Below are 24,136 nucleotides of genomic sequence, written 5' to 3'. Positions count from 1 at the left end.
TCTGCAGGAGCAGCACTATTAACTGATTCATTTTGAAAAAAAATGTTTTTCCATGACAGTATCCCTTTAAGCATTCTCGTGTTTTCTGATGACTTTCCTCAATCTCTGACAATATTGGGGCAAAAATCTGCTGGCCACCAAAATGTCTAGAGGTTGAGCTGTTTTACAAATATGTATTTAAACTGTTTATGTGTTAGGCCTTATGGGGCACCAATACCTCCTGGGCCCCACTCTGTAGTTACACCGCTGGTGACAGGTGACAGGTGACTCTGGCCCATCTTGCTTTATGGAAAAATTTGCCAAACAGTGAAAATTTGAAATAAAGGGCATATTTTCACATATCCATTTTATAGACTTTTCTCACTGCACATATTGTGCTCTTTTTGGGGGCTACTTTTAAAGTGCCTCTTGGCTAGTTTTGTAGCCGCATTTGGCTTATTTTAAAAATTAGACCTGGCAACCCTGGTGTATCAGGGAAAATGCAACACAAGCAATCGACTTAAAGGAAAAAGGACAGAAGGTAATGCTGGGGGAGGTGGAACCCTGTATAATGTTAACATGTAAGCTGGAAGTTTAATGTCAGGAGAGTGTCAGGTCAGCAATATAAATACAGTGATAGCCGCTGTGATACAGCAAGATACAGTAAGATACAGTAAGATACAAGAGCACCTGGAACACATGGAAACCAAACACAATTCACCGACGCCCTGAAGGGACAGAGCGAATAGTTCTAACTACATTCTAAACAACCCACGTGGGCCTACTGTAGCCGGTATATAAAACAAAAGTTAAAGTCCCATACCCCCGTACAGCCATTCCTCTTCCTCATCACCGCCTCCTCCTCCCCCTGCTCCGTCCGCTGTCGCCGTCGAGACGCTGACAGCGGTTGCGACTGTGGAGGTGGTGGGTGAGGAGGGAGTAGGGGCGGCACTGCCGCTTGTCCCCGCTGAAACCACCATCCGCTCAACCAGCTCTCCGCCGGCAGACATGTTTTCCCAAGAAGGAAGCTGGGAAAGATTCCAGTCTCGCGAGAGTTCCGCAAGCCCGCCAGTAACAGGGTAATTCAGGCGTACCAGGGAACCACTGAGAGAGCGCCGTCTGTCACGTGACCGCTAACATTTACCCGCCATGTTTAAGAAGGCAGCGGATGCCCTCATTGAAGCTACATGTATGCGTAATGGGATGGCTAAGTTGTGGGGGAGCTGACTTTGCTGTTTGCGATCTCAACAGACCTTCTTATTAACCATCAAACTCTTTAGCTCCAAATAAGTGCAATGGGGGTGTGAATACATTTAATTTAACAAACTTTACTCTGCCCTTGCTTGACCTTACCAAATGTATTAAAGGGGTGCATAGGGTTGCCACCTTTGCTGATAGTTCAACCCGAACATGGAGGGGGGCAGTGATGTAGGAACAGGTACGATGACATCAGATGGGCATGTTGGTAGAGTTATGACACCAGGGCAAGGCTATTGCATCACTTACATGCAACTGGCTGCATTAATATCCAGTTTTCTCAATGTTTTAAAGTGTTAATGCCCAATTCAAAACCACACAGGTGGCAACCAGATTTATGGAAAGGCCACCAAGGTCCTGGCCTAGGGTGGCAGGATTTAAGGGGGTGGCATGCTTCCCAACCACACCCACATTAGTTCAGAAATACTGGGGATACGTTTTTTTTTTAAATTTTCTGCTCACCAATCCCCATTGCTCCAGTCCCAATAATGAAGAGGAGGGGACTGGGGCGACGAACAGCAGTGGGCCTAGGGGTGGTAACCCTATCTCTAGCTATATTCTGCTTGATGATTAAGCCCAAACCTTTAATTACAGGTAGGGTTGCCACCTTTTCTGAAAAAAAATACCGGCCTTCCAATATATTTATCTTTTTTCCCTATTAATAACATTGGGATCTACCATAATTTTTACCGGCCAGGCCGGTAAAATACCGGCCAGGTGGCAACCCTAATTACAGGTATGAAATCTATTATACAGAAATCAGTTATCCAGAAAGCTCTGAAATACAACAATGCTAATTTAGAAAAAAAAATATTCTTATTTTTGATTGATTTGCTTTTTTTTGTATCTGTAATAATACAAAATTAACTTTACTTGATAGTAATTAAACCATGTTGAGGTGAGTATCTTAGTATTTAAATGCTTTTGATGTATTGGCCAGATTATTGTTCGGGTTTCATAAGTCTGAAAACTAAACAGAAAGTTCAGACCCAAACAGGCCTTACAAAAACCGAACTGTTCGGGTCAAAATTGAACAGGTGGCAACGCTAGGGGTGGTTCACCTTAAAGTTAACTTTTAGTATTTTATAGAATGGCTAATTCTAAGCAACTTTTCAATTGACCTTCATTTTTCCTTTTTTTAGAGTTTATGAATTATTTGCCGCCTTCTGACACTTTCCAGATATCAAATGGGGGTCACCGACCCCATCTAAAAAAAACAAATGATCTGTACAGCTATAATTTAAAGGTTATTGCCACTTTTAATTACTCATCTTTCTCTTCAGGTCCCCTCCTATTCATATTCTGTTGTGTTCAAATCAATGCATAGTTTCTAGGGTAATTTGGTCCCTAGCAACTTGATTGCTGAAATTGCAAACTGGAGAGCTGCTAAATTAAAAGCTAAATAACTCAAAAACCACAAATAATATAAAACGAAAACCAATTGCAAATTGTCTCAGAATATCACTTTCTACATCATATTTAAAGTTAATTTAAAGGCGAGTAACCCCTTTATAGAATACTATGTCAATCCTATGTTATTTTCTACTGCTGGCCACTATACTGCACTGAGTGTGTAAGTATGATGCCACAATGCCCATTGATGTCACAGGATCATTAGCAGCAACAACACAGACATTCGACATTTCAAGCTGGAGAGAAAGCAGGACAGTTAGTAGTTCCTTCCTGCTGCCTGCATTCCCAGGTTGTTCAGGGGAGCCGATGGCATTCGGCTCGCTGCACTATGGCAGTGTTCTCTCCAGGCTGTTTTCACCTGCCGTCCCATGCTAGGGTTGCCACCTGGCCGGTAAAAATGATTGTTCATCTCAATGTTATTAATAGGAAAAAAAGATAAAAATATAGGAAGGCTGGTATTTTTTTAAGGAAAAGGTGGCAACCCTACCCCATGCACATCCCCCTCAAGTGCACCGCACTGCTGAAGCTGGTACTTTTGTGTAGTGTGTTTGCTGAAGCACAGTCCTATAAGAATTTGTAAAAAAAAAAAACACTTATGGGCTGGTTGGTTGTTATTAGGACATGCCTACCCCTCACTTCAAACAAGGCCAACAACTGTAGTAGATGTACAGTTAGCCTAAAATTCCAGCAATATAAGCCATTGCCTATGTTGAAAGCTTTATGGTTTTAATGCAAACAAAATAAGGGAATGTGTCGCACCAGTTCTCTGGAGGCAGAAATTTGCACTTCTTAGTTTCAGAGCACTTGTATCAGGGAATTTCAGTGCAGCTTTGATCTGCATCTGGCACAAGGGGCTGTACTGCAAGTGCAATTCTTAATGCCTGTCTGGATGAGATATATGCTATAAAACCTAGTGTACCTCCACAGCCCACCCTCCATGAATTCCTTTTTGCAATACACTAGGGATGCACCGAATCCAGGATTCGGTTCGGGATTCTGCCTTTTTCAGCATGATTCGGCCGAATCCTTCTGCCCAGCCGAACCAATCCAAATCCTAATTTGCATATGCAAATTAGGGGTGGGGAGGGAAATTGCATGACTTTTTGTCAGAAAACAAGGAAGTAACAATTTTTCCCCTTCCCATCCCTAATTTGCATATGCAAATTAGGGTTCGGTTCGGTATTCGGCCGAATCTTTTGCAAAGGATTCGGGGTTCGGCCGAATCCAAAATAGTGGATTCGGTGCATCCCTACAATACACACACAGACGCGCAGGTCTTTTCACTCCATTTGGGAGTGCATGCTTTATTGAAATAAAAACTTGCATTCATTCCTGAGAATGCTGAAAGGCTCATTTTAATAAATGGCTCTCATTTCTTAATTTTAGGACAGATCGCAATTTAGGTCTCTTATGAGCTTTTTAAGGTCTGCAGTTGTTTTCTTCCAATTCTTGGGCCCATCGTTCAGTTCAAAGTTTTCTATATTCAGCCAAATACAAAAACAATCAATGCACGAGACTTACAAAGAATGAATGAAATCTATTCATAATGGCATATACTGTATGTCTTTTTACCAGTAGCATTGCTAGGGTCAGCGTGGCCAACATTCAGAATTTGCAACTGAGCCTCCCCTCTGGATGAGTGCACATTTGAATACCTTTGAATTCAACCACTTGCTGTAGTTATGTCACTGTTTTTTTACACTAGATCAATGACTACAATTATGCCATGATTCTACACCATTCTAATTTTGACTTACCCATTGAAATTAATTTGACAAATCAGGTGGAAAATAATTTCTGGCAAGAGACGTTTTGTGATATCTGATTTTAATAGGGTTACATATTTGCATAGTACATTTAAAAAAATCCAAATAATTCTCTCTTAAATAAAAACTAGAATGGCCTCAGGGTGCTGGTCGTGGATGCCCTGCTGTTTGTAGGGCTGCATAAACTGACCACATCACTTCCAAAAAGCACTGTTTGTAGTGTACTAAGGGTACAACAGAGACTCCCCTGAAAGGTTTGCTGGGATCCCACAATAAATAAACAAGTTACTTAGCACATTGCTGTAAGGGGAGTGCTTTCTTGGAACTGGTGAGGTCTAAATGTGTCCATAAATTAATTTATTAATAGATGTGATTTACATGGTGTACTATTGTAGTGTTCAATGTATTCCCAATGCTGTTTAGCCACTGTCTGATAGAAGGAATTGGGTTAATTATCCCACCAGCTGTGCTTGGAATCAGCTGCCATTACGCAGGCTCTTTTACTAACACTGATCATAACCACCAGCAACCAATCATATTGTTGTTTTCAGGAGTCTACTGATCAAGTCAAACTGTTGATTGATTGGTACAGATTAATGCACTGAGGCAGCTTTGCCCAAATGAGCCCCATTATGTCCAAAGACTGCTACTTTATGCCGATTGCTAGGTTTATTTGGAAATACTGTACTCATTTTGTAGAAAATATTTCACTTAATATAATGACAAGTCCATTATAATAACTGGTAAACTGCATAGATCATTGATAGTTTGTAAAAGGTTTAAAACATCCTTTAGGCCCCATTCATACCAATGATCCAGTGAGCCTAATGCAGAGGTTTTGATCAGGTTGGATTAAGATATGAAAAACTTTTTTGAACTTGGCAGTTGGACTAACATGTGGTAAAGTTCAGCTTCATTCAAATACAGTGCCTTGCTCTGATCCACCTGTACCTAATTTAAATTTCTCTTTCAGTAGAATATGTGTGTGTATTTAGGGAGATGTGGTATATCCAACTCTAAATATCATGGGGACACTGTTTTGTGTCCTGATCCATAGGTTGAGAATCCTTGGATCCAATATAATCTCATTTGACTCAGTGACAAAACAACTGGATTGACCCTATTTGGACCAGTGTGTTGGTGGCCAAATCAAGTAAAGATCCACCTATTTGGTGACCTTGCCAAATGAGTAGACCTTTTAGAGTATGACCCGCTGAACAGACTGCAAAGCATATAGAGTTGTACCTCTATATTTTATAAGCATCATGCATTCTTACTGGTCAACCAGTAAGAAAACATGATTTTCCTGTCATGTTTCAGTAGGTGTACATGTCTACATAACAGCATTTATGCTCCAAGAAATTGTCTGAGATTATCTAAAGAAGAGTAAAGGTGGCCATAGATTTACCTTCACATCGGACGAACGATTGTTCGGTGCCATCTCCCGACCTGCCACTAACCATTCAGATCAAATAAAGTAGTAAAAGAACAGATCAGATGGTGTTCTGCCCTGACAGCAATCGCACAAATGTGAGGTCTGACAAAAGCTGGTAACAGTCTCCAGGCCCGGACTGGCAATCTGTCGGTTCTGGCAAATGTCAGAGGGGCTGCTCTAAGATGCCATAGAAAGTCATTATTTAGTGGGCTGGTGGGGAACTGTTTGGGCCTCTTTGTACCTGGAATGCCAGGGTCTATTTTGACTCCCAGTCCAGACCTGACAGTCTCCCACTGGAATCGTCAGATCGGCAATACATGCAGACATATTGTCACTAACAGACAGAAATTTTCTAACCTGTCCGATCGTCTGAACGACCGATCACCATGGCACGAAAAATGTCGGGGACACTCCATACACGGCCCAAAAATCTTTGCGTCTATGACCAGCTTAAGGGTACCTGTTTCTTGTTCAGCTTCTTGAGGAGAGGCTCTGATTTGTACCCTGACAGAATCTGGAAATCTGCAAATTTCCATATCTTCTATCCTTTAGTTCAGATATCCAGTTGCTCCTCTTCTAGTGTAAAAGAGCCAAGTGCGGGAGCATGGGCGGACAGTATTAAGACTCCAGTTTTATGACTTTGTACCTTTTATAGCATTGTACATATTACTACTTTATTAACAAGATCTGTAAGTACTGGATCCAGGGCAGCCATCAGTGGGGGACAGGGGAGAGAGTTGTAAGGGGGCCCCCCTGCTTTCTGAGAGCTGCTGACTTCGGGAAGGCAGGGCGGGAGCACAAGGGGAGGTATCTTCTGTCCATTACTTCCCCTTATTGGTCACAGGTCCCGGTTAAGATGCTCAGGGATTGGATAGCTGAGGTTTGAACTTCTCCTCCAGCTCATCCAATCACCATGCAGCGTTACCAGGACTTGAAATTCTGTGACCAATAAGGGAAGAAAATTTTGTCACTGGAAGAAGATGCAGCCACCTGTGCTCCCCTCCTCCCTTCTGTAGTTGGCAGCGCACTTACAGTAGGTGAGCCACACTAATGAAGCAGGCAGGGCCCTCCTAAAGGTAACCCTTTGTGGTCCCTGTTGTGTGGTGGGGCCCTGGGCACCAAATTGTTTTTAAACTTCTGGGGGGGGCAAGTTTTTTTGCAAGTTTAAGGGGGCCTTGGCCACCAATTTTTTTCCCCCATGTGGGGTCCTAGCCACGAATATTTTTTGATGGGGGGCCCTGACCACAAATGTTTTTTTCAATGGGGGGGTCCTAACCACCAATATTTTTTTATTAACATGTGAGAACCCTAGCCACCAATGTATTTTTTTTAAACCAAATAGGCTTGTTTTGCTTCCACTAAGGATTAATTATATCTTAGTTTGGATCAAGTACAAGCTACTGTTTTATTATTACAGAGAAACAGGAAATTATTTTTAAAATTTTGATTGTATTACCGTATTAGTCTGTGGGAGACGACCTTTCCGTAATTCGGAACTTTCTGGATAATGGGTTTCCAGATAACGATACATGTATACATATTTTACCCTGGTTCCCCAAGTACTTTTCTAGTCTGCTGGAGGTTTTGTCCTGCTGTGATCGATTTACTCTGGACTATACTCTGTGTTATTACAGATACTTGCTGAAGCGTCTAACACTGTATATCTGTGTTTCCCAGGGGACACAGATAAGTTTGTAAATCAGCCCAGTAACCCACATTTGCTTTAAATTGATGATCTACCTTATTTTCTTTACCGTTGTCTCTTGTAGGCAGTACTTTTACTTATTAAATGGGATCATGGTTACTCACCCAAACCCGGATCAATGACTTCCATGTAGGGAAAATTTTATTTGCGTGTCTACAATCTAAACCTCTTTGAGTGCATGAGAGTATGTTATTAGCCTTTAGAGCAGCTTTCAGCTGTCAGGTTGGGTGCTGTTGTTCTTAAAGTATTTTTCATCTTCAATTTAACAAAATTGATGCCCTTTAATCTACAGTATAATGACCCTGTTTATTATTGTAACTAAGGTGCATTACTTGCGTTTATCCCAAATTATTTTCATCTGTCATCTCCTTGCCCTTAGTCATTTTTGGAGTGTCAACAGTCTGGCTTTTATTTCACCACTTTATACAATATATGGTCATCTGCCCAGAGTAGTGCTGCTGCTTATAATGGTTAATCTTGTATTTTACTAGTTAATGCTTGTGAATAAAAGCTCTGTATTCAACCTTTTACAACATAACTTGATTTAAAGACTGCTTAAAGGAGATAACTACACTCCATATGATTTTAATTCATCCCATAAGGCCCCCTCCCAAACTGCATCGTTAGCACATGTCATGGGGTCCCATGTACTTTTTTTCAACACGCAGAGTTGCACACCATTGACTTCCATCTTTAGGCTCCCCAGTTGCTGCCATCTTTAGGCTCCCCAGTTGCTGCCATCTTTAGGCTCCCCGGTGGCTGCCATCTTTAGGCTCCCCAGTGGCTGCCATCCTTAGGCTCCCTGGTGGCTTCCATTTTTAGGCTCCCAGGTGGTTATCTCCAGCCAACAGCAAGCACCCTGGATGTCAGGACCAGATGCCTTCCATTGCTTATGCTCTTTGTTCCATGAGGAAGCATAAACCAAAAGAAATGAGACCAAAGACAGCCACCACCAATCCCTGCTGCAGAACTCTGTATGTGCAAGGGACAGTGTGCACTATGTGCTAATTGTAGGGTAAAATGTTTAATTTTCATTTAATATCTCTTAATTTGGTGGTTTTGAGAGTTTGTGTTCTATTTTAAATACATGTATTGTTCTTTGAAACTGGAGGCTTTTTTTTTGTAACTGCAAATTATTTTATTTAGAAACTCTGTAAACTCCCCTATATATTATTTACTAATGTAAATTTCTCTAGGAGCTGTTGGTCACCATGGAGATAACCTAGTGGAGAAGATGATATCTGTGCTTCTGCATCTTCATGGACATATGAATGATGTAATGGTTAATATGAAGGAACTGCTCTGCACAGTGATGGTGAACTGGAAAGAATATTGGCACCTGGATGCCTGGCACAACCAAAGTATGCATAGCTTTCACATACTGTTCTTAACCATAGAACACTAGTATACAAACGAGGCTTTGGTTATTATCTTCTTAATTATACAGAGGCAAAACGGCAGAATTTCATGCACATCAATTTGTTTTGTTAAAAGTATAAATACATGTTTTATCACTGGTATTTACATGTTTTGGTCAAGACTTGACAAGACAAGATAAGACTAGGCAAGGCAAATAGGAAGGAGGCTAAAACAGGAACCCATAGCTAGGGACAATGCCACACTACTAGGATGGGAACCAATGCTCAGGCAAGGAGTGTTTGGAGGGCTGGTCTTATATAGGACAGAGTCAGCCCTGATTGGCTGACTACAAACCAACTGCTGGGCTAGGGCTGCAAAGGCCAGGTAATATATAGTGAGCAGCCCTGCAGGATGCTCACCTGGCCCGGTGGTTAAGACATTGAACCAGAAACCCAAAGGTCCCTGGTTTGAATCCCAGTAGAGTCGGACAGTGCCATTATCCAGGAAACAACTAAAGTGAATTTTCCTCCAGAAAACAGGATTTACGCCAATCATTAGTCATATGATGCCTCTTTCACATTGATGTCAACCCTGTTGAAGAGAGAATTGTAATCAGTTGTTGCCTGCGTGATGATTTAATGATGCGACCCTATGAAACTGTAACTATTAGCTAACAGTCTATGAGGGGCTGTGTATGTCTTGTTAAACTCTATTGCCAATGATGCAGCTCTGGACTGCCCGATTACCTGGAGAAAACTAGGCCATAGCCAAAGTTAAAGGCTAACATATACTGAGCCTGTGGAGCGCCACTCTGTTACAGGGCCTCCATGAGAACAGTAGCCTGTGCTCCAACTAGGAGGGATAGCAAGGGGGTAGCTCTGCCCTCAGGCAAGACTGGTCTGTAGTGTATGGATCACAGCCTAATAGGGATTTAGGTTTAGTGCTTTCCCTGATCCAACATGTAGGGATCCAGGTCATGATACAGAGATCCTGAGGGTGCGTCTATCTGTGTCGTACACTATCTTCACGGGGATGTAACAAAGTGCTGTCTCTGAAATGCTGTGACGTTACCTGACATGTATGTGATAAACCTCAAAGGATTGTGAGTATAAAACCCTGATTTTTCACTTTAAGAGAATAAAGCCTGTTGCTATTTGTTTTGTTCAGGAACCTTCGGGCATCCAATTATTTTATTTAGTCATGCAGCACAATTGAGGTGTAGTTGCACAACACCATTCCTTCACCCTTTCATCTAGCAATGGCCCATCTTGTGGAGAGAGGTTCAAATGTTATGTGCTTTGCATGCTTCCTAGCCGGACAAGGTCTAGTCCAGCCTAGACTATTAAAATAGAATAGTAGCCAAATCATTTATAAGTTGTTCACATATTTCAGACATATTTCCACTGTGCTGCAGCTGTGCAGAGACATAAGGAATGCAGTCTATGGTGATTATTAGTTTGTACTGTTTTTCTTCATGGAGCTATTTAATAAGGACAATAAATACTATCTGCATCATTTCCTTGTGTTTCTGGATTAGGGTGCTGAGATTTTGACTGCTGAGCATTTCTGCTGTTTCATACTTTGCATATTTTACAATGCAGAATAAGTGGCCATGATTTATTACGGATTTCTTCATGCTAGCCCTGACAGTTAACAGTCACTTCAACAGTGGAGTGCATGGACAATGCCAAGTATATATATATATATATATATATATATATATATATATATATATATATATATATATGTTGTTCACCTTTGAGTTAACTATAAGTATGATGTAGAGAGTGATATTCTGAGACAGTTTGCAATTGGTTTTCATTTTTTATTGTTCATGGTTTTTGAGTTATTTAGCTTTTTATTCAGCAGCTCTCCAGTCTGCGGTTTCAGCAATCTGGTTGATAGGGCCCAAATTACCCTAGTAACCATGCATTGCTTTGAATAAGAGACTGGAATAAAAATAGGAGAGGCCTAAATAAAAAAGATGACTAATAGAAAGTAGCAATAACAATACATTTCTAGCCTTACAGCATTTGTTTTTTAGATGGGGTCAGTGACCCCCATTTGAAAGCTGACAAGAGTCAGAAGAAAAAGACAAATAATTAGAAAACTATAAAAAATAAATAATGAAGATCAATTAAAATTGCATACAATTAGCCATTCTATAACATACTAAAAGTTAACATAAAGGTGAACCACTCCTTTAAAATTAACTTTTCTTTTAGTGTGACATAGAGTTTGTTATTGTGAGACAGTTTGTCTTCACTTGTTATTTTCTGTGGTCTTTTTATTACTTAGCTTTTTTTGTTCAGCAGATCTCCAGTTTGGAATGTCAGGTAGAATCTTTGGCTACGGTCCAAACTACCCTAGCAACCAGGCAGTGTTTTGAATGAGAGACTGAAATATGACTAGGAGAGGCACTGATAGAAAGATAAGTTGTAAAATGTATAATAACAACACAACAGTAGCCTAAGGGTAGGGACACACTGGGCGATTTGGGGAGTTTTAGTCGCCTGACGACTAATCGCCGCGACTTTTCTCCCCGAATGCCTCCCCTCGCTCTGCGCCTGGCTAAAATGAAAAATCGCCTGCGCTAATCACACGCGGCGATTCGTTTTCCGAAGTCGCCCGAAGTTTCCTCGTGAGGCAACTTCGGGCGATTTCGGAAAACGAATCGCCGCGTGTGATTAGCGCAGGCGATTTTTCATTTTAGCCAGGCGCAGAGCGAGGGGAGGCATTCGGGGAGAAAAGTCGCGGCGATTAGTTCGCCAGGCGACTAAAACTCCCCAAATCGCCCAGTGTGTCCCTACCCTTATAGAGCAGTCGTTTTTGGCTGCTGAGGTCAGTGACCCCCTTCGGAAAGAGTCAGAGGAAAAAAGCAAAGAATTAAAAAAAACTATAAAAATGAAGACCAGTTAGAAAGTTGCTAAGAAACCACCATTCTATAATAAAGTTAACTTAAAGATAAACCACATAATAAACAGATTTTATTTGCTGCACTGAAGCAAACGGCAACATATGTACAATATGATGCACATCATTAATCACAATAGCTGAGCTATATTCCTCACCATTTTTGTTTATGTCAATTTTACTACTTGCAGACTTTTGTTTTTCTTTGCTCAGTTTTATGGATGACCCCTGCATACGGTTTGTACATATTTTTTAGCAAGACAGCTGTGTTTTACGTTATATGTCCATACAGGTAAATATTTGTGGGTCAGTTGTTTGGGGAAACAAAATGTACTGTGTGTTCAGAGCTTGACATTGTGTACATGTTCATGTGTGGTAAATCTTTTCCAAACAGACCTGAGCTGGAGCCTTTTGGTGATTGAGTAAGGTGACATGAAGGAGAAATAAACTGTAAGCTCTTCAGAACTGAAACGTCTTTCCAGCTGTGCCATGACTTCCATAGCACCTGTATATATTTTGTAAACTATTGGATACCATTATGGTGCTATATATGTTAGTCAGAAAATTGCAGAATGAGAAGAGGAAGCGAGAAACTGTAGAGTATAACTATTACATTTCTTTGAGAAAAATCACAGTTTTAACTGTTTTTCTGTGCCCTTCAGCTTGTGCAGCTTTACAGCTAGGAGAAATAAAAAAACAGCATTTTAATAACCAGATGGATAAGGAACCTAGAAGCATGCTATCCTATAAAGCAGGGGTCCCCAACCTTTTTTATCCGTGAGCCACATTCAAATGTAATAAAATATTGTAGAGCAACATAAACATGCCAAATGTTCCTGGGGTGCAAAATATGGGCTGTGATTGGTTACTGGTATCTCCTATGTGGACTGGCGGCCTACAGGAGACTCTGTTTGGCAGTACACCTGTTTTTTATGCAACTAAAGCAATTCAAAAATAAGCACCTGCTTTGAAGCCACTGGGAGCATCATCCAAGGGATTGGAGGGCAACATGTTGCTCGTACAGTAAGGGGCCGATTCACTAACTTTGAGTGAAGGATTCAAAGTAAAAAAACTTTGAATTTCTAAGTGTTTTTTGGGCTACTTCGACCATTGAATGGGCTACTTCGACTTCGAATCGAAGGATTCAAACTAAAAATCGTTCGGCTATTCGACCATTCGATAGTCGAAGTACTGTCTCTTTAAAAAATACTTCGACCCCCTAGTTCGCCATCTAAAAGCTACCGAAGTCAATGTTAGCCTATGGGGAAGGTCCCCATAGGCTTGGCTAACTTTTTTTGATCGAAGGATATTCCTTCGATCGTTGGATTTAAATCCTTCGAATCGTTCGATTCAAAGGATTTAATTGTTCGATCGAAGGATTTATCCTTCGATCATTCGATCGAACTATCTGCGCTAAATCCTTCGACTTCGATATTCGAAGTCGAAAGGATTTTAGTTCCTAGTCGAATATCGAGGGTTAATTAACCCTCGATATTCGACCCTTAGTGAATCAGCCCCTAAGTTTTGTGTAGGACACCCACAAGATAAGAGGTTCTATACAGTGCTATCATAGATAGAAAAAAAATTGAAATTACCCCACTGAAAAATCTTTTTTGGTAGTTTTAGAAAGATCATTTATTTTTGCCTCATTCTGTATATTAAATGATCATTAGTCAGGGCCCCTACTGGAATCTTGTACAGGTACAGGACCCATTATTCAGAAACCTGTTATCCAGAAAGCTCCAAATCATGGGAAGGCAATCTCCTGTAGAGTCTCTGGAATAATAACAGTGGCTTGTACTTTATCTAAACTAAGATATAATGGACCTTCATTGGAGGCAAAACAATCCTATTGGATTATTTTATTGTTATGTTTAGTAGACTTTAAACTAAAATATGGTCATCCATATTACGGAAGGAACCCTTATCTGGAAAACCCCAGGTCCCAAGCATTGTGGATACTGGAGCCTGTACTTGAACTGCCAACCCAATAAATACCAGCCCAGCTGTTTGTCTTCTTCCACCAGATCTGATGATCTAACCAGGACTCTCTTTAGTAATGACTGCTTATGTTAACTTTGCCTTTTGCCAGAATGTTTTAGGATTAAAAATTAATATCCATCTTTTACCAGCCTTCATCTCTCAACTTTTTCTTACAGATTAAACACAAAAGCATATTTATAAGTATCATAAGTATGATCACATTATGCTATAGAGCTTTATGCACTTTTCTTTCATGTTTTACTTTTAGCCAATTTTAACTATGATTCCAGAAAGTATTTAGCACTGTAATGGAATAGAAAATGGGGACATTGTTTAAAGAACAGATTTTTTTAAAGCACAGCACTCTCTCAGTGCTGCTACCTTCAAACACCTTTTTACAGTACATTCTTAAACCTACAAAAAAGTGCACTTGTGCTTTATGTGTAATCCACTGTAGACTTAAACGTAGTCTCTGAAATTGGACATACTTCTTCTTACATGGCACTGTACATCCCCTTTTTTTCACCCCGCCAGAAGTGAGGACTAATAGGGCCCACACTGCGGTTGGTTTATTTATTTATTTTTTTTAAATTTCATGGTATTAGCAATTTTTACATTGCTAATATCATGAATGGGTTACAGGAGTACCCTCTGCTGATCTGCCTGACAAACAGCAAAAGTTACTGATGCTCAAAGCATCTCTGGATGCTCTGCCCTCAGAGACACTTTCAGTCTCAGTAAAGGGTGTATCTATCACTTTACCCTGCTTCCCCCACTGCAGGTTGGAACTGACAGAGCTCACACTCAAGATGGGGGTAACAATAGCATAGGATTGGTGTTATGTAGGATTACACACCCGGGCATTCTATTTAAAAATATTATTGTTTCCCCTATCATTAGCAGGGCTTTGTCAACCTATCCCTTCAGTGGGGGAAAAAGTTTAAGTGATAGGTGCCCTTTAATTATGCTTTTGCAGTTCTGTGGACACCAGGCTAAAATAGCAGGGGGGGCTCCTATTACATAATAGCAGTGTAACCCTTTCGACACCCCTTTGTTGGTGCTACACTGTGGCGATTACCTGATGGCACGGGACAAACCTGAGCCACTCAGTGGTATTGGGAGAGACTGGGTACCTGGTACTTACCAGCGCAGTGCCTCCACCTAGTGGGATCCGGGAATGCACCTACAGATGGCCCCACTAGGAATACTGTAATAACACATGCACAGTATTTGTTAAACTGAATAATTCTTTATCTAAAATTAAATGGCCAACTAGTACAAATAGCCTTGCTAACCAGGTGGGAGTAGAGCCTCACTAACTAAAGGTGGCCATACATGGATAGATCCGCTCGTTTGGCGATGTCGCCAAACGAGCGGATCTCCCTCCGATATGCCCACCTTGAGGTGGGCAATATCGGGCAGATCCGATCGTGGGCTCTAGGGCCCAACGATCGGATCCTAGCATTCGGTAAACGGGCGGTCGGATCGCGGGACCGCATCAACGAACAGATGCGGCCGCGATCCGACGGGATTTTCTGTCCCATCCGATCGAGATCTGGCCGACTTTCGGCCAGATCTCGATCGGGGAAGCCCGTCGGGGGCCCCCATACACGGGCCAATAAGCTGCCGACACAGTCTGTCGGCAGCTTTTATCGGCCCGTGTATGGCCACCTTAACTTGCTTGCGATGACTATCTACCTAACTAAAGAAGGCAAAGTCCTTTAATGTCCATCCACAAAACAGTCTCTGTATCTTCAAGCTCTTCTTTAGGGTATTGTCCCTTTAAACAGAATACTCCAAATCCTCTTCGGATGCTTTACAGAGTTCTCTTCAGGTGAGTCCAGCACATTCAGACATACAGTGCGACTACCAGCCCCTAGGATGCTCAGATGGAAATCCCCTGCTAATGCTGTTTTTTCCAATCTGGATTTCTTTCACACTCTCTGTCACTTCAGGCTTCCCTGTGCCAGCCTGATCCAAATGAATGCTTTTGGTGCCTCTCAGCTCTCTGGGCCCTCCAGCAGCTCTCTAGTCTCTCTCTTTGTCCACCATGTGGTACTCTCTGCCAGGCTTTTCTCTTTTGCCAGGATCTGCGACTTCCTCTTCCTGCCATCCACTCACTAGCTGCGGTGTCACTTCCTGCTGCACTGAGATCACTGAACAGCTGGTTGCTAGGTAACAGTTCACAGCACACAGACACAGGCTCTGTGCTTGATCTCTTATAGGGATAAGTGCAATGGTTTTGCACTAATTATCTACATTAGTATTTCCTAATACAGGTGTGGGATCTGTTATCCGAAAGCTCCAGATTACAGAATGGCCGTCTCCCATAGACTCCATAATAATGAAATGATCCAAATTTTTAAAAATGATTTATTGTAATAATAAAACAGTTTATTGTACTTGATCCTAACTAAAATAGAATTAATCCTTATTGGGTTTATTTAATGTTTACATGATTTTCTGGTAGACTTTAGGTATGAAGATCCAAATTACGGAATGATGCATTATCTGGAAAACCCCAGGTCATTCTGTTTAACAGGTCCCATACCTGTTTTATGAAAACTTGAAAAAAAAACACAAAAAAAAGTTAATGAACTATTTCACCTACTGGATCATACAGTATGTGTAGCATTAGGCACTTGGTGACAAATATTCCTTTCAGATATCATCTGTTCTAATTCAGAACATGTTTTATAAATTGTGTCTCTGTGTTTAATAAATAGGTTTTAGAGATTTTACTGCTTTAATGTTTATCCCTGTAAGCGGCTGAACTCTACTTTAAATGATTGTGATAAAGCTGATTTTTTTTGTTTTTTATTGTACTAACGTATAGACTCTTCTGTTGTCTAAAAGTGAAATCTGCCCATATTGTGTATACATATCTGTGTGTCTCAATAGGGCCCTTTTCATAAATTCATAGTGAGCTTATAATTAAAGTTTGTGGTTGGTTCCCCACTGTGGCCCAGATTAATACTTGTGAAAATAAATTCAATATCAAGTTCTATGGTCTTTAAATATAATTCTAGATACAGGTATGGGATCCGTTATGCGGAAACCTGTTATCCAGAAAGTTCCAAATTACGGAAAGGCTGTCTCCCATAGACTCCATTATAATTAAAAAATCCAAAATTTTAATAATGATTTCCTTTTCTCTGTAGTAAGAAAACAGTTGGTTGTACTTGATCCCAACTAAGATATAATTAATCCTTATTGGAAGTAAAACCAGCCTATTGGGTTTATTTAATGTTTACATGATTTTCTAATAGTCTTAAGGTGTGAAGATCCAAATTACGGAAAGACCCGTTATCCAGAAAGCCCCAGGTCCCGCTGATTCCGGATAATAGGTCCAATACCTGTACTATTGTGCTATTAAATGACATTGACTAACACAACAGTGCAGTGGGAGCTGTAGGGCTAAACACATTGCAAGTGGATATGTTTTTTTTTCCCAGTGTGTTGTAGCATTTAAAGGGGAACTCCACATGAAACATGAAAAAGTAAACATAATTTCAAGCAACTTTGCAATATACATCAATTAAAAAATATGCAGACTTTTCAAGATTTTTAATGGTTTGCAACAGTTCCCTAAGCCTAGCCCCCTGCTCTCCTGCTGATCTGTCTGACTACTTTTATAAGCTGGCTGACTCCTGTTAATTTGTATTAGCAGTCCTCAGCCTGCATTCTCCAAACCCCACTATTCCTGCTCACGTGATTTCAATAAGGAACAGAACATCCCAGTGCAATGCATTGTGCGTTATGTAGTTCCTGCATGTTGTCTGTAATCTGTGGAGACGTTGTTATAATTTGTAACATCAGTGTTTTAGTCCCTCCTTCCCTGACAGGATTTCAAATGATGCAGAAAGAGAAGAACTGTTAAACAGCTGGATTTCAGCATAAAAAATGGCATTTATTCACAATTTTTGAAGAAACAGGTAACTCTGATGGGTATATTAGGGTTTCCTGTGTTATGTGGGCCTCTTTATCAAATTTTGGTTTGGAAGCCGTAGTTCCCCTTTAAAATATATACACTTCTGTCTTTTAGTAACCCAGAAGCGCAAGCTTTGTGGGAGGCGTTACTGAACATGAAGAAGAAAGAGGCTGTGATGGAGGTCAGGAGACATCTAGTGGAGGCAGCCAGCAAGGAGAAGATTCCCATAAGGATGAGTATGGGTAAGCATGGTCTAAGTATAATTCATATAACCACCCTACAGGTTACAATATTGAAATGTATGTAAGATGCACAAGGTATTTTTATGTCAGTGTTGCCTTTAATGATGTTAGCAAGTCCATGCTAAATGATATTCTTACTCCTCAACCAAAGAAAAACTGTCAGCATTATATCCAGGAGTACTTTTGATTTTCTGTTATTATGAAACTTGATATGGTTTAAGAGGCCATGATTATGGTATATCTCACACAAATAAATATGTTTATGGCAGTTGACAGTGTCTGTCCCCTCATATCTCTCCACAGTGCAGTAGTGGTGCTTTAATCATAAAGGCATTGCTAAAATGTTTCCCTTAAAGCAGAAGGAAACCCTGTAGAAAAAAAACCCGTACCCCCCACTCCACGTAGACCCCCCTCCCTCCTCCCCCCAGGCTTACTGCCCCCCCCCCGGGAAATGCCCCATACTTTATACTCGTCACAGATTCTGGCAGCGGACTTCACATCATCCATCTTCCGGGTCCTCAGTAAGCTGACTGGGAGATCGGCAATCTCTGTCAATTTCAGCACAGGTGAGAGCTGTAGCATTTGGTATTGCATTTGATAGCTAAACAGAGTGAGAGTAGGTGTCTCTAAATAAGTGTGTTTTCTTGTGTTTCCTCCGGGGATGCTTTAAAGGAGAACCAAACCCTTTTTAGTAAAATCTCCTACCCTACATAGACCTCCCTCCCTGCTCCCCCCCAGCCTAGGTGTTACCTTGGGTAAATGCCCCTAACTCTTTACTTACCCCTCGTTGCAGATTCAGGGCATCTGAGTTCACGGGCGCCATCTTCTTCTCTTCGGTAATCTTCATGAAGAGAGTGGCATGTCAGCGCATGCGTAGTTGGTGCAATCTGCCAGTCCTGAACAACTGCGCATGCGCCGGAAGCCATGGAAATTGCCAAAGCGCCGGAAGAAGACCCGAAGATTACCGAAGAAAAGAAGATGGAAGAAGGGGGTGATATCACTCCAACTTGCAGTGCAGCAGTATTGAGTGACTGAAGTTTATCAGAGCAAGTCACATGACTGGGGGCAGTTGGGAAACTGACAATATGTCTAGCCCCATGTCAGATTTAAAAATTAAATATAAAAAAATATGTTTGCTCTTTTGAGAATCTGATTTCAGTGCAGAATTCTGCTGGAGTAGCAATATTAAAAAAAAAAAAAATTCCCATGACAGTATCCCCTTGACTTGTGACTTGAGCTGCATCTGCCTGTTGCGGCACACATGGGGCTCATTTAAACCCAAAAATACATCTGAATTTTAGATCTCTCACTAGCTAAATTTACTTTGATTCTGCAATACTTAAACAACTGGTCATTATAGCTAATTATCCTATCCATATAGTCAGTGACATGTCCCGTTAGACAATCCCTGTTCATTTGTTTATTATTTGATTACTTATGGTTATCGATATAAACTAGTAAGCGATAGAACTTCATATTAGTATCCCTTAATATAGTAGACATATCTACAAATAAAAATAATACGTAAAGTTTATTAGTTAAAAGGACACAAATGCGCTGCATATATTCTTAAGGGATGGATGCGACCCTTGGAAACTTAGCAGGGAGGATCTTGGTCCCCCAGTTTCTATTAGGCTCTGCTCCATTTAGGAAAACAACAAAAATAAAGTTGTAGTGTGATTGGTCCTATAGATTAAGCAAATATTTCATAAGAATGTTTTAATGTATAATTACAGCTATTAACCAATTCTTTATACATTAAAGTTCAGACCTGGTCCGTTTATCTGTTTTTATCTTGTGATGTAAACATTTTACTGTTATTAATAAGATATGTCATATTTATGACTGTATGTTCTATTTTAAAAAAAAAATTCAATGTTCTATTTTAAAAAAAAAATTCAATAAAAAATATTGAAACCTAAACCCAAAATTACATTCTTTTCAGTCCAAAGTTTGCCTGTTGTGCGCAGTGAGATGTTTATCCCATTTATGTTACTGGAGGGGGTCCTGCAGGAACAGTAGTGGCATTGCTGCTATGAAATGGCACAACCCTAGACATTACTGGGGCAGTGACTGACATACATCATCTGTAAATGATATTGAATATATCACACTATATAAACATAGAATAATATAAATATGTGTGTGCGTTCTTGCATGCTCCTTCCTGAAAGTTTTATGGATTTAAGCCAGCAATAGATTAAAATGAGCAGTCATGTAAATCCAAGTTCACTGAAGTTTATTCTTGGCAAACTCTGTTCATCTTACACAGCTGGCACCAATCCCATTCCCGCAGGGTTTCAAATTGTTTCTGTAACCAATATTTTTCCAAAACGAACTTTGTCATCAGGGTGCTCTAACTGGTTTTTAGTGGACAAAGGCAAACAGTACTTTAAGATCTCAGTCTTCAATCTTGTGGTGAAGAAATAAAGCGAATGATTAATTGTCTACTAACTCTTAGTGCTCTAGTACCTACTGGCTGTTTATATGTTTATATTTCTAGTAGCTTGTGTGTTATATTTTTCATTAACTTGAAGTCAAGCTCATCTATTTATTTTGGAAAAGAGATGAAAAAGTCACAAACACCAATACCAGAAAATAGTCTGCTTCCCTTGAAAGTCACAATTCTTGGGAAAGTGTGGTTTAAGAGATGACACTATACCTGGCGGTATCTAGCAGAGTTAAGTCTAAAGCAATTGGAGTTTCACCATTCATCCAAGTCACATATTTCATAAATAAATCCCTTTGGTTTATTATACATACAGCAATTTATTCTGAATGCCAGTGTATGCCAGCAGACTGTGTGTGGACCAGTTGCAAAGAGACCATTTCATGATATATATATATCTTATAGGGGGGCTCCCTTTCTTAGCAGATGTATTAGAGCTCACTCAAATAACTGATTCCCTTACAAACAAAATCTAACAAAATAACTGCCTTTTGCACAAATCCTGCATGTAGAGAGACATGATATCTGGTGATTTTAATAGAGTGAGCTCTAATACATCTTCTAGGCAAAAGGAGCCCCCCTATAAGATATATTGAATCATTTATCTGACACCGACTCCTGAATGAAGACAGAAAGAGGAGAAACAGATGCTGAGAGAGAGGTATAGTGAAGATAAGCTTGATTATTTCAGAAACAGGTACAGAATTTTTAATTGAATGTATTTAGAAAGTTATTTATTTCAGTATGTTGAAGCTAATATTTCATTTTCACGATCGTTCCCTTTAATTTTTACTTCCATAGATCAAGAATCCTAGTAACCAGTCATTTTCTCCAGGCTAATGATTCTGGTAACCCACCATCACATCTGTGTGACCAGGAACTTCTGAATTTCATTATCAAATTAGTTTTTTTTGTTGCCTCATTGTGCTACACAGGTTTATCCTTGTCCCATCATTGTGGCATTGTATTATCTGGGTACTACAAGTAAAAAAACATGTGAGCCCCTAGTGGGGGTTAAACTCTGCCTCCAACCCTACGTAAAAGGGAATTAATTTGATTTAATTTTTTTTACTGTCAGATGGTAAGGTGTTTGTGTCACTTTCCATGACTAGTTGCTGTGGAGGTCCTCATGTACCTATAAATTACAGTCTATATCTGGGACTGTTGTAGATGAAGTCCATGTGTGCCGCACCTCCCAAGGGCAGTGATATTGCAGTGTAATAGGGATTATATTCCTTGAGAGGCACACAGGCTCCAAGTCATGCTTTTAGAGGTGGACAGCTCTGGAGGAAACTCAAGGGTAGTTATCACTGTACAGACTGACAGTTTTGTATATTCCCCTACTTTCCTTTAGACTAGAGATATCAGAGGAGCCACTCTACCCCCTTCCACACCATGTTTTATTCTCTTTGACCCCCTCCAAAAGGTGGTGGGTTATAAAGTAACATAAGATATGGCTTAAAAGCATGCATAGTCAGTACAGGTTTGGGACCTGTTATCCACAATGCTTGGGATTTGGGGGTCTGACAATAATGGCTTGGGTTAAAGCTTTAAGGACAATTAGAATGGGTAGAATGCCTAATTGCTGCCAGCATGAATGTCAGTTAGGGGAAGTGAGCAATAATTTCATGTATTAGATATTGAAATTATAGCAGTATGACAGGTATGGGATCCCTTATCCAGAAATCTGTTATCCAGAAAGCTCAGAATTATGGGAAGACCATCTCCTATACACTCCATTATTATAAAATAACTCACATTTTTAAAAAGGATTTCCTTTTTCTTTTTAATAATAAAAAAGTACCTTGTGCCTGATCCAAATTAAGATATAATTCATCCTTATTGGAGGCAAAACAAATCGTATATCGTTTATATATTACTTCAAATATGTTTTTTTTAAAGGTTTTATTTATTTATTTGAACATCATCATACATACAACAGTGGATTCAATAAGTCATTACTTATTAATACATGCATCAGATCCATCCTTTGTACATTTTGTTCTTGTGTATAGTCAAACCTTTTTTTATTTTAATTTGGCAGAACATATACTTCAAATATTTTTAGTAGACTTAAGGGGGCTGATTTATCACGGGTCGAACTTCGAAGTGTAAAAAAACTTCAAAATTCGACCATCGAATTGCATTACTTCAATATTCGAAATGTACGTTTTTTTTAATCGAATTTGGCCATATTCGGTCGAAGTCAAATCGTTCGATCGCACAATGAAATCCTTCGAATAGAACGATTTAATCGATCGATCGTTCGAACGATTTTACTTAGACTTCTAAAAACTTAGCCAAATGTTGGCTATAGGTTCTAGGAGGTCCCCATAGGCTAACATAGCAATTCGTCAGGTTTAAGGTGGCGAAGTCAAACTTTTTTAGAGACCCTACTTCGATTTTGGAAGTCGAACTTTTTTACTTCGAGTCGAAGTCGAATTTAGGCCTATTCGATGGCTGAAGTACCCAAAAAATTGTTCGAAATTCGACGTTTTTAACTTTGAAAATTCACTTCAACCCTTAGTAAATCTGCCCCAAGGTATAGAGATCCAAATTGCAGGAAAACCCTATTTCATGCAAACCCCAGATCCCAAAGTCCCATACCTGTACAACATTTTTCAAATCTAACTTTGCTAATGTGCCCTGACCAATGTTTTATGAAACTGGAACCTTAACAGTCTGAAATCCCTTCTATAGAAACATGCCGAACCTTCACCTTGTATTGTTATTGGGTGCTTTGTATGTAAATCTGTTCAATGTGTGCTCCCCTTTATGTTACAGTGAGTAATACAGTATGTTGGCATTCTATAAATACTAATCAAAAATAATAATAATAGTAGGTCAAACAGAATCAATTTTTATAATGGCATGGCCCCATTGTTATTCTGTAACTTTTGTTACTCTGTTGTAAGACTCCTGTTTGTTTAATAATGTAATTTGCAGGCTTTATATAAATAAATGATACTTTTGGAGTTGTCTGAATCCAGAAGGTTATTATGTCAGTGTATTCCTAATAGTAATTAGTTTGAAGGGGATTTTATAGCCCTTAGATCATTTTGGAGGCGCATGGGCACAGCTGCATTATTGGGCAGGAGGATTTATTTATTCTTTAACATTGAAGAAAGAACACCCATCCTTGTTGACTGAGCTGGCCTCAAATAGTAAAGGAACACTGGAAAATCTACTTTCACCAACCATGATGCATACCTTCACTTGTCATGTCATTTAACATTGAAGCTGCCCAGGAAAATACAGTCTCAAAGTAAATCTAAACCATACCCACTTGCTGATTTCTTTCATTTGTGTGTGTGTGTGTGCATAAAACTGCAAGTTCATGAAATTCAATAACACAGGAACAGATATTAAATTGCATAAGAGTTCACTCTCAGATGTGGTACATTTTTCTAACTCAACAGAACCTTTCCTTTTCATGTCACTCCATATTTTCACTTGAAAGCTTTAAAGTCTTCTATTTACTTTGGAGAACAGAATATGCTTTGTACTATATTCTTAGTGGAAGAAAGAGTAGAAAAACATTGACTGGCAGAATCCTTAATAGTTTACCACCTGGGCAGCCCTGCAAGTACTCTACAATACATTTATTTACGTGTGACATTTAATGAGTGTAAAGTAGTAATATTATAGCTTTTCTTACTAGAAGTAACCTTAAAGGGGAACTATCTAGAAAATGAAAAGTTGAT

At 39.9% G+C, this 24,136-nt stretch overlaps 1 protein-coding gene across 9 annotated transcripts in view; it reads right to left on the bottom strand.

Annotated features, from left to right (window-relative positions):
- fip1l1.S (factor interacting with PAPOLA and CPSF1 S homeolog) overlaps nucleotides 1-1,119 on the bottom strand; it is a 44,121-nt gene extending 43,002 nt beyond the window's left edge. For 3 of the 9 annotated variants that reach the window (XM_041575959.1, XM_018238244.2, XM_041575980.1), the window contains exon 1: nucleotides 803-1,116. In XM_041575959.1, coding sequence (XP_041431893.1) covers nucleotides 803-989 — 187 coding nt within the window. In that variant the 5' untranslated portion in view covers nucleotides 990-1,116. 9 annotated transcript variants of the gene reach the window in all.
- Nucleotides 1,120-24,136: the final 23,017 nt, after the last annotated feature.

The sequence above is a fragment of the Xenopus laevis genome, chromosome 1S, assembly GCF_017654675.1.
Source record: "Xenopus laevis strain J_2021 chromosome 1S, Xenopus_laevis_v10.1, whole genome shotgun sequence".
In the NCBI taxonomy this organism is placed as follows: domain Eukaryota; kingdom Metazoa; phylum Chordata; class Amphibia; order Anura; family Pipidae; genus Xenopus; species Xenopus laevis.
The sequence above is the reverse complement of the archived record's forward strand: the minus strand, read 5'-3'. Positions and strand labels throughout refer to the sequence as shown.